General features: G+C 38.0%; 1 protein-coding gene across 5 annotated transcripts in view; it reads right to left on the reverse strand.

The window, feature by feature from the left end:
* Positions 1-11,401, reverse strand: part of zbtb47b (zinc finger and BTB domain containing 47b) — a 49,853-nt gene extending 38,452 nt beyond the window's left edge. For 3 of the 5 annotated variants that reach the window (XM_037533825.1, XM_037533824.1, XM_037533822.1), the window contains exons 1-2: positions 11,203-11,401; positions 1,337-1,439 (exon numbers count right to left, since the gene is read on the reverse strand). Coding sequence is in view for 1 of the 5 variants with exons in the window: in XM_017717507.2 (XP_017572996.1) it covers positions 11,203-11,205 (3 nt within the window). In the remaining 4 variants the exon portion in view is untranslated. The remainder of the gene's footprint in view (positions 1-1,336; positions 1,440-11,202) is intronic. The other 2 variants (XM_017717507.2, XM_037533823.1) reach the window with 1 other exon arrangement.
* Positions 11,402-12,151: the final 750 nt, after the last annotated feature.

The following is a 12,151-nucleotide window of genomic DNA, read 5'->3' on the forward strand; positions in this document are numbered from 1 at the left end:
TCAGTTCAGTCTCACTTGGTGCAATCAAACTGAAGGACATTTAGAGCCCTAGCCAAAAAAACTGCTAAAAGAATCAATGTTAATGACAAAATCATGGCCCGCAACCCCTGGCAGTCTCTCTTTTCTAGTGCTGAGGTCGCACAACAGACAAGTTTTGGATTCCTCTCCAGCTCTCAGCCTCCTTGCCAACAGGGATAATAATTACACACTGTCACAGCGTTGCCACAAAGCAGAGCGATGCTTTCACTAAGCAAACCTCCTGAATACAAAACCCCTGTTATTACACATGCCAATTAGATCCATGGCTGTTTGGATCACTTCAAATCAGAAGCTTTGTGGTTAGATAATGTCAGAAATGGGGAAATGTGTAGCACAGCAGTGTGAAACAGTAAACTTGTGAGAAAAGTGAAAAATTGCACCACTAATAATGGCCTGATAATGTTACCTAGAATCAGATCAATGCCATCTCTAGTATACAATAAGCATCCTTGGATAGCATCCTTTAGCTTTGTAGCTCCAGTGGAAGACTAAAGCAGAAAACTTAAGTCACCAAACTCGGCTTGGCTGATCAACTACAACTCTAAGCTACATTCAAAGACATTCTAGAAACTAAACTTTTTATGAACAACAAAGAGTCAACTTGTGTCAGAAGGGTCATAGTGGAATTTAGAGGCCCAGTCCACTGTAATCTTAGGGTCAGTAAACAGGCCCTTAAGAAAAAACAAACCAATTGCTGAGAAAGATCTAAGAAACATGATTACAGATGGCGTTCCCTGTACAGTGAGCTTTCTGATTTAAAGGGATTTTTCAAAATATCAGCATAAATCAATAGTTGAGATGTAAACAAAGTCATTCAGAGTGGTTGGATGTGAAATGATTCATTGCAGAGAGTGGTGATAGGAACCAGGGGACACAAATATTTACTATCCAAAACAACCCATTGTTACATTGTAAATGTACCTCTGCCAAAAATTTCTTAAAAGAAACAGGCTTTTCTTTCAAAGCTATCACAAAACAAGGCCTCAGCCATCAGACAATGTGTTAGTAACAATGGTGTGTAATAGCTTCCTATGAAAGATCTTTTAGAGGTATTAAACACTTCAGACGTCTGGTTCCCATCACCAATGTTATTAACAATTTTGCCTCTGTGCATTTGTCTAAACAATTTCCCATCAAACTACTTTGAATGACTTTATTTTCATCTTTTAATTTCTGCCAGAATTTTGGGCAATTAGTGGAATTCCCCTTTAAAAATTTAGCTGCTACTCTAGTCACTCTTCACAATCAGATCTATAGTATTCTTTGTCAAGGACAAATGAAACTCAGGGTGACTCACCTTTCCAACAGATTTAGCAAAGCAGGGGAACACAGCATGAGTTAATGGTAGAGTTTCGCTCAGCCCAGTAAAGACTGCTCAGGGAACTCTTCAAGGGCAAGAACTGTGAAATAAAATTCACAGGAAATAGATAAATCAATGAATTTGGAAATGGGTGAGGTTTTCTACACTGACCCTTATCTGTCTACATTCAGAAGTATTAACTTAAATCAATCATGAACTCTGTGTAAACGATGAAGTAACACCGAGGTTCCATTATGAAGTTTAAGTACAGAAAACCAATAAATGTTTTAAGCAAAGCTCAAGCGAAAAATAAAATCCATGAGAAATGTAGGATATGGGCCCTTTAAACTGGAGGCTTATTATCCAACTGTTATCCTTAAGACATATTATGTACTAACCATTCTTGAGTTACTCAGTAATCAGTACGGAACTAATATGTAATGTATTATCGATAACAATGATGAATTGGAGGCCGTTTGGGTTTAAGGGGTTAAACAAACCAGAGGCTACAGTATTGGTGTCAGAAATATTTTCCAGAAACTGGGACATAAAACTGCTGCATATCTTTAATGTTTGAAGGATTTTATCTATTATGCATCTGCTCCTACAATAGAGCATAAGTGTGCCATAAAATACTCATAACTAAAACTACAACAACAACAAAAACAACAACAACAACCTAGCAGAAAATTAATAACTAAATGAACAATAAATTTCCAATAAATTACACTGTCAGAGGTTTTATGAGCTTATTGCTTAGTTATTATCCTTAAGGCTTATTATTCAGACTGATTCAATAACTGCTAAGAAACTAATATGTAAGATATGTAGGCCTATCTAAGAGAGTGAAAATGGGCCTGATAAGAGGACCTTAAAATGTCAAGGTAAACTTGTTATAGATCAGGTCTCAAACAATATGAAAATTAGTCAGATACAAATATAAAATTATACTACCAAATATCAAAAGGCCCATATTCTTTTTTTTTTTTGCCGTATTTTATTTTTCTTCAAAGTCCCCTTGTTCCATAATCTGTTAATCTGTTTTTACACCACCATTTTCCAATCTCTCTTTATCCTATAGAACAGGGGTGCCCAAAGTCCAGCCCTAGGGCCAAATGTGGCCCGCGAACAGATTTTAATTGGCCCATGGCTTCTGTTTTAGAGTGTGTTATAATTGGCCTGCCAGTCAGTACAATGCAGTTTTTTCTCCTACCTGATGGCAACACTACCGTTAGTTCAACTCTTAAAGGCCAAACAAAATTATGGCTATTTATGCTGTTTAATCTGCTTCATTTGTTTAATTAAGTAATTTTTTGAAAGAACATGATCTTACACAACCGAACATTATATTTTAATTAATACATTAGTCACATTTTGTTGTTACGCTATAAACAAATCAGTAATTTGTTATAAGCATTTACCAATCTAAACAGCTCTGAATCAGCAATCTAGCAATAAAAAAAGCCTCATGCATCTTTTATACAGTGATAAACACAGTAACTCACAGAAAACTCTTAACATGCATGCGTCATGCCGTAACTCTTCTGGTGGCGGATTTCTATGTGTTTAAGGGGATATCACCAACATTTCAGAATGGATTGCCAGCTCGATGCTCATTTGGACTCTACAGGGTTGTAAAACTTCACATTTTTAATCATTTGTAAACAACATTTCAGGCCTCGGTTATTTTGACATGGTCTGAGCTGGCTCTCTTTGAAAAAACATTTTAGACACCCCTGCTGCAGAACTAAACAGGCTGGCTTTGTTATTGTTTCTTTAAGGCTTCAGTATGTAAATTACCTGTGTTCTGAAAAATTAGCAGTCCAGGCTGAAACACTCAAAAGTTGTGAATTGGTGGAGCTAAACAGCTTTAGGCTGAATAAGCAGATACATGTAACTGTTTTGGTTTTGTGACATCACAAAAGCAACAAATTCAAAGCAGGCTGTTTGTGCAATTAAATATTTCATGTACAGTCCGTCTGGACTGGGGATTGAAGAATATGTCGTAAAACCTTAACAGTGCTTACATCCTACGACAAAATCTCTCATGGCCAGTGAGGAATATGTGGATTTCCATGATATGGGCTCTCTAAACAGATTCCCTAAGGTTTAGTAGAACAGTGCTTTACCAGTGTCTGATAAGATTGTAAGTTGTCTTTTTATGAGCTGTTAAATATGACAGTCCTCATCAAATGTCTCAAACAAACAGCCAGTAACTAAAAGGTTACAAAAATGTATTGTAAAAAATTTAGTGCAAGGACAGAGCTTCCCAGCATTGTAAAGTTTTCTAAGGCGGATTCCTCGGGAATAATAACATGAAACCTCAAAGCAACTTATATCATACAATGAAAGCAATATCACTGCTTTATTGATGGTATTGGTTAATTGTATCAGCCAACCAATATCAGCCGTGCCCTGAATAAGTTCATTTTTCTAACATTTTAATGAGATTCCAGGGCTTTAAAATGGTGAGCATTCAATTACTGCAAGTGTCGCCATCTACTTCCAATTCAGCCTGGGCTTCCTTTTCCACCGGATATGAAGAGGCTCTGAGTGCATCTGTAAGTGAACTTTAAATGACTCTTTGCAGGGGCTAGATAATCAGGGCTGTGTGAGGTTAGAGTGTCCGCTCTGCTCCGCCGCCGTCTGCCAGCAGGACTCGACCGGAGCAGGAGCTGAGTCAGGACTTCTGGCCAGAAGAAGAGCCTGTGGAGCTGCTGGCATCTCACTGCCACATAAAACACAAGCGGCCACCCAGCCAGCGCACATGCCAACACCCCACGCAGGAGCCAACTCCATCCCCATGTACAGACTCTGACCTAAACCAACAGCAATGTGAGGAGCTGAATGAGGCTTGGAGAGACTCAGATCAACACATTTAAGCAGAAAGATCGATTTAGATTAGACAGAAGAGCCTAAAACAAAGTCTACATCACCATATAAAAATGGTATGTTTAAAATAAATTACATAAATTCGAAATTAAAATTTAAACAGGTTCTTAAAAAAGTTTTACACAACTTTTTTGAAAACGTCAGCATAATTCAATCATTGAGATGTAAACAAAGGCATTCAGAGTGGCTTGATGTGCAATGGTTCATTGTAGAGAAACATACTGATTCAGATTTCTTTAAAGTGGTGATGATAGGAACCAGGGGTCACAATGTCGACAACACAGATAAAGCCATTGTGTGGCGGCACGGTGGCGTGGCGGGTAGCGATGTCGCCTCACAGCAAGGAGGGCCTGGGTTCAATTCCCTGGCCGGGGGAATCCACACTCTGTGTGGAGTTTGCATGTTCTCCCCATGTCTGTGTGGGTTTCCTCCGGGTTCTCCGGCTTCCTCCCACAGTCCAAAAGACATGCAGTCAGGCCAATTGTGTAAAAATGATCAAATTGTAAGTCGCTCTGGATAAGAGCATCAGCCAAATGCTAATGTAATGTAATGTGTTTCATTCAAAACCATGGCTTCTGAGCTTTTAGGCTAATTGTAATGTTAAGGATGATAAAATAGAGATAAATTTGAAAAAAAAAAAATATCTGGGAATGATTATTAGCAGTTTTAAGAAACGCTTAAGCTTAAAACTATCATAATAAAAAGTCTCAGGCATCACGCTGCATATTCATAACAATTGGATGTAATAACTTTCTATGAGGGAGCTTTCAGCGGCATTCAATTCTTCAGACGTCTGGTTCCTATTACCACCCAGTGTCCAGGAGTCCTAACAGATATGCCAGTGGCCTGGAAGTTAGTTATCTTACTCCTATAGCAGAGATATCCTCAGAATATTTTTGATATTTTTTGTTCAAAATGTTGTGACAATATGTTCTCCCCGTGTCTGCGTGGGTTTCCTCCGGGTTCTCCGGTTTCCTCCCACAGTCCAAAGACATGCAGTCAGGCCAATTGGGTGTGCTAAATTGTCCCTAGGTGTGAGTGTGTGAGTGACTGTCTGTGTCTGTGTGTCTGCCCTGCGATGGACTGGTGACCTGTCCAGGGTGTATCCTGCCTTCCGCCCAAAGACTGCTGGGATAGGCTCCAGCATCCCCCCGCGACCCTGACGGAGAAGCGGCTTAGAAAATGGATGGATGGATGGATGGATGTTGTGACAATGTTGAATCACGAACCCAATATTGCTGCTTTATTTGGCTCCATTTAATTCATTACAAACTGGCCAATTTTCAGTTAGAAAGTGTCACACCTGTATTGGCTGTAATGTATATGTATATTTGTGATGTTTTTTGAACAATTTCATTAAATATTATCAAATGTGTAAATCATTCTGCAACCAACTGGACTGACCTTTCTTTAGGGCACTGGGCCTCATTCACCAACCTTCTTAAGAAGAAATTTCGTTTTTCGTTTTTTAAATTTTAGTTTTCATGAAGATTCTGACATTCATCAATATTTTCTGAACTGGGATTTGCTCTTACGTAAGAACAGAAACTGCACACACTCAAACACAAAGCTGCAAACAGTTCTGTGGTTTAAGAACGCGTCATGAACCTGACGTAGACTTTTTCTTGGGACCCTTTTCAAAAACAAATTTAAGAACAAATATAGGAAAATGTTGGTGAATGAGGCCCAATGTGAGTATAGAAATATTTATTCAAATAGCTTCATTAGAATCTACCATCCATGCAGTAAGATACAGAGGTGTTTGTATAAAGCATGAAGAGCTGACCTTGTAGAGGCCCTGTCAACACAGTTAATGCGTAGTACATCAATTAGCAACACCTATGTAGCAAAAGCAACTTACTACAGGGGTCAGGCATGTCTGCTGGAACTCGCTAGCCGCACTTGTCACATGGATTAAAGAAACCCTCAAAGCTGAGCGATAAAGGACAGCGAAGCTTTAAAGTCAGGGTAGGGCAGGAATGTCCTGAATGCACAGTATGGGTATGATACATGTGATAAATTGTCACGTTTAGCTTTTCACTGCCTTATCATGTAAGAGTTGTTTTGAATTTTGTGCTTTATTTATGGAAGCATTGAATTAAAAATGTCATTTTTCAGACTTTTTTAAATCGCTGCAATACTGTTGCCCTGGTCTATTTGAACAAACCTCATGTTTCTGTAGACCTCAAACTAAAATAATACAAACACTGTAATATATTTATTGTTTGTCATGAAAACAAATGGAAAAAAGTCTCATGAAGTTTTATTTTTGCCACATAGCCAACCGATAATACAGAGTTCCACAAAAATCCTGAGCAGACAGCTTTGCAGTTTTGGTAATAAAAGTTATCAAAAGCTTCCAGTCTTTTTCCACTGAAAATTTCTGAAAATGGTCAGAAATGGCACTTTTAGTTAATATTTTACTGAAATAATTAAACAGGCCTACAATGAAGTGTCGTGAATCTAAATTTAACAACGATCTAAAACTTTACAAATAATTTTAATGGTAATAAAACTGGAAACAGTGATTTAAAGCACAGTTTGTCTTCTTTGCTCTCCTGTGCTGGTCACCACAGATGCATTCAAGCAGTTTGAGCAGCAGCTGATCAACAGTGAAAATGGGACATCTCACTCGATGAGCAGACAACAGCAAAACAACAGAAGCAGTCAGTGAAGCCTCAGTTGAAATGATACAAAAAAAATCACAAACATCAGTGCCAAAGTGCAAAGTACAACTAAAACATAATAGAATGTCTTTCCTTCGACACTTTTCTGGATTTTATAGCCACACAGTGTAATAATTTTTCAGCTCAGTTTTGTCCTACTGAAAAGACATGCGATGAATAATAAGCAGTTTTCATTGTCTTGTGCTTTCATTTATACTTCAATTCTAAAGAAGGTTTTTGCGCTCACAATACCCTTCACTGGCAAACAGCAAGGCTCAAATCTGAGATTCTGCATCCATCTATATCTATTAGGCATCTGTGATTAAACCCGGAATCTGGCAGAGTTTCACTTCCTCATGAAAAGAGGATATCTCTTCTGAGCAATATTACACCAAAAACAACTTGAGATTAAGAAATACACTGCTTTTCAGGACAAACCACCAAGTTCCCAGGTTAATATCTTCAAAATATTTACATTTTTACAAAAGACCACATTTCAAAAAGACAATTCCTTGAACATCCTTGTGTTTTGGAATGCCATTCTACAAAAGACATCAGCGAGCTGAAACTGTATTCTGCGCTTTTCCGAGCAAATCTCCAGCAAAAAAAGGATCGTGTTTCATGTTAATTTATGGCTGGACCTCGAACATAGAGCTTATCACAGCTTATGTGCCTAAATTTTTAAAAGCACCACTTTAGTGGGGAAAAAAAAACACAGGCCACCAACCAGAAGCCAAGGAGAGAGAGGACCATACTCACTCCACTGGTGACCTGACCCAGATATTAACCCAAGCCTCCAGATGTGTGCTGGCTGCAGGATTACTCCACCACTGCACTGAGCTCCACATGGTTTTTTAATGAGGGATCCCAAAATGACCCTGGAGCCTAAAACTCCCTCTAAAGCCCTCTGATGCTCTTGCTCTCCCTTGTCCTTATAAGAGGGACAAACTGATGCGGACTTGGTTAGAGAGAAATAGCCTAAACCGTACATCACGTATGCACATACAACGGCAATCAGGCTAGGTCTGCGCAGTGCTGCTTAAATACTATATTATGATCAGATTAATAGAATTGAGATAAGAATTAAAACAATTCAATGTGATGAGGCGAAAGACAATTTCATATTTTCACTTAGGTTAGCTCTAGTGACACAATTGGATTGGTGGAGCTTTCTACTTGTGCTATTATTTTTGAAAACAACACGTTTTTTTTCCAGTTTAAAGTGAGCCTGGCCACTTCCTATTTCTCCCATTACACCAAAAACATGACTGCAAAACAATAGAGGGCGCAAATGAGCGAGTTCTCAATGAACAGGGGTTATGGGTCTAAACGGCTAAAGAACAAATAATTAAACATGTTTTTAGCCATTTATTTGGGAACTTCTTTTCATTTTGGAAAGTAGAAGGATGTATGACATAAAAGCTTTGAGCAGCAGGATCAAAGGCCTGGGCGATTAATTCAATTTTGTCATTTTGTCTTTTGTTATAAATCCAGCACACCCTTCCTCTTACAGCGCAGTGCACTTTCGTCCCTACATAAAAGCCCAAACGTATCTAACCTATTTTGGCCTAATTTATTTTCATTTATTATTTTTATATATGTTATTATATTTATATAAATTCTATAAGATAATATCTGATTTGTAGCCCATTTGATCAGATTCTGTAAAAGAATATGACATCAGGACTACATCAAATTCTGAACCTGTTCTTGGCCATAAACAAGCTTTTTAGCTGACAGCTATGAACAACTAAACAAACTAGAATTAGCCAGAAACCAACAGACAACATTTACAGACTGACTAAATGTAAAAAGACATGCAGGCTGGCAGGAACTGAAAAAGCTGAGCTGAACCTGATATTGCAACAGTGTATATATGCATAATGATATTCATTATAATATTCATGTTCTGCCAAGTTATGCTTGGTAGAATGCTGCGACACCTGCGAGTAGTCACCAGGAACATCAAATACTGGTATTTTGCAGTTTGTTTTCTCTCCATGGTAAGTGGGGGCAGTGGGAGGGTGAAACATGATGTTATTGGTTAAAAGTATTTCTCCTTGCCTGCTGTGGCACAGTGACATCATCAAAAATCAGATGACATTTTAGAGTTTTAGACCAGTGATGGTGATTTCTAAATCTTCCACTCATTTAACCCAACCCAACACCATTTTAAAAGCGGAAAAGTGCCCGTCATCAAGGATCAGAAATTATTCCATTATTAATGTTGGCCCACAATAATACATTAATCATACATTACATAATATTAAAAGGCTCCAGGGAAACATATTACAGAAATAATCTCTTCTGTTTTCATTTAAAGAAAATCTTTCTGTGACTGTTAGCTAAAATTCACTGTGATATTTCATCCCTAATATAAGCAAATGTGTCCCATACTTTGGTAGCTAGAGAGAGAAGTCAATGTTAAGATCCTAATTTCAGTGCAATTCTATGAAAGATTGTTCCCACCACCTTAAATAAAAATCCAGCACCTAGTTATTATTTTTATTCATAATTAAGTGAATAGCTAGGCAATTAATTTGCAATATTAAGTCATCATTTTGAATCGCTAACTCATTATTTTATGCTAGGTTGTTATTTTAAATGCTAAGTCATTACTTTGAGATACTAAGTCGTTATTTTGAGAATCCCTTTATTTTGAGATACTAAGTTGTTATTTTGAGAAACTATGCCATTATTTTGAAATAGTCATCGTTCTGAGATGCTAAGTCGTTATTTTGAATTACTAAGTCATTATTTGGAATTACTATGTCATTACTTTCAGATACAAATCATTATTTTGAGATACTATCCCATTATCTTGAGACTGTTAGTCATTATTTTGAGATGCTAAGTCATTATTTCAGGATACCCTAATTTTTTAGAGATGGTAATGTTATTGTTATTTTGTAAATGTTATTTTGAGATACTAAGTTGTTATTTTAAGATACCATCCCATTATTTTAAGATATAGTCATCATTTTGAGATGCTAAGTCATTATTTTGAATTACTAAGTCATTATTTTGAGATGCTAGGTCATTACTTTGAGATACTAAGTCGTCATTTTGAGAAACTATCCCATTATTTTGAGATATAGTCATCATTTTGAGATGCTAAGGCGTTATTTTGAATTGCTCTTTTAAATGCGGTCATTATTTTGAGATACAAATCACAATACTCTCATTTTTTAGAAATGTCAAGTTGTTATTTTGAGATACTAAGTTGCTATTTTGAGAAACTATCCCATTCTTTTGAGATATAGTCATCATTTTGAGAGGCTAGGTCGTTATTTTGAATTACTAAGTCATTATTTTGAGATGCCAGGTCATTACTTTGAGATACTAAATCATTATTTTGAGAAATTATCCCATTATTTGGAGATATGGTGATCAGTTTGAGATGCTAAGTCGTTCATTTGAATTTTTTTTTAAATGCTAAGTCATTACTTTGAGATACAAATCATTATCTTGAAACTGTTAGTCGTTATTTTGAGATACTAAGTCATTATTTCACGACACCCTTATTATTCAGAGATGGTAAGTTGTTATTTGGAGGTACTATCATTAACACATTATAGGACTTAACATCTTAAAGTAATGACTTGGCATTTCCAAAGAAAAAATAATAATTAAATGCTGGATGTTTTATGTTCGAGGCGCGAATGGGAATCCAGACAGTTCATACGAGAGCAGTGTTTAATCACATCACTCAAACAAACCTAACTTTTCCTTCTAGCCCATCAGAGAAGAAACTTTCTCCCACAACCGAGATGGAAGCAGAGCAGAGGCCAGCCAGGTGGACCACTTAAAGGTCATCAAGTCCAACCACAAAAGCCTGAGGTGGCACGCGCTCGCTCAGCTTCACCATTCCTCAAATATTCTGCCTGGTATGATATTAAAACTTGCTCTCCTCTCAAATGTCCACAGAGCCACACCAACGTCCACAAAAAGGCACCAGTCACGACCTGATCCTTGCTGAAGCTCCTGATAGGAGAGAATTTAACTCTTTATGTACAACAATGCAGCTATTGTAGCCATTGCATTCTTGTAAGCCGTCCAATTTTAGAGAGGGACTCTGGCCAGGGCTTCGTGCAAGTTGCACAAAAACTTGGTTTTGCAGAGCGATTTTTGCACGACTGACACAAAACTGGCCACAAAACAGCCGTGGCAAAAAAAAAGAGTCCGGGACGAAACTACAGCAAGTTTAAGGGGCCTAGTTAAGTCGCTGAAATGTGTGAGAGATCAAGAAAGGGAAGCTTAAATAAAGAGAAAAGAGAGAGAGAGCCGCGCGCAGTGTTACTGTACCATTTTGATCCGGGCTGCGAGGCTGTTAAGGAGTCCCTCAATAACTCCTTTAGCTCTGGACCTCCGCTCGCCATGAACCCGTCCGCTGATTTTCACATTTCTTCGGCGTTTTTTTCCTCCCCTCCTCTTCTTCCCCTCAGCCTCTTTTTCTTTTTTCGCCGTGCTAGCATTCAGACGGCCAGAGAAATGCAGAGGCTGCTTTTGCAGAAGGAATTGGTGATTGGAGCTCGGGGATCATATGGGCTTTTTTGTCAGAGGTTTTAAAGGGACATCGCACTGCATTACAACGGAGCCCTGCTGATGATGTCCTGTTCAAATATAAATGATAAAGCGTGGACGGGAAATGATTAACGCGTGGGAACGAAATCCTAATGCGTGGCCACGTCTTAGGAAGGCGTGGGAACGAGATAATGAAGTGGCCTCGACTTAATGATCATGTTCCCACGCCTTACTAAGCCGTGGAAACACATTTTTCTTTTTTTTATACCAGCAGGGCTCCATATGATCCTAATTCGTGACCACGACTTGGTAAGAAGTGGGGAGGAGACAATTAAGTTGTGGCCATGACTAAGTAAGGCGTGGGAATGACATCCTAATGCGTGGCCATGACTTAGTAAGGTGTGGTAATGAGGAAATTAAGCTTTACTTAATTATCTTGTTCCCATGCCTTACTAAGTTGTGGCCAAGACTAAATTATCTTGTTCCTATGTTTTACTAAGTCTTGGCCATGCATTAATATTATTTATACTGTATGTTACCAGCAAGGCATGATCTCATTCCCACGCCTTACTAAGTCATGGCCACAACTTAATTATATCATGCCCACGCCATACTAAGTTGAGACCTCGGATTATGATCTCATCCCCATGTATTAAGATGCCTTTGCCACGCATTATTTTTATTAGTAAACCTTCACTACTTAATTATATAATTCCCATGCCTTACTAAA

Source organism: Pygocentrus nattereri, chromosome 24 (assembly GCF_015220715.1).
Source record: "Pygocentrus nattereri isolate fPygNat1 chromosome 24, fPygNat1.pri, whole genome shotgun sequence".
Taxonomy (NCBI): domain Eukaryota; kingdom Metazoa; phylum Chordata; class Actinopteri; order Characiformes; family Serrasalmidae; genus Pygocentrus; species Pygocentrus nattereri.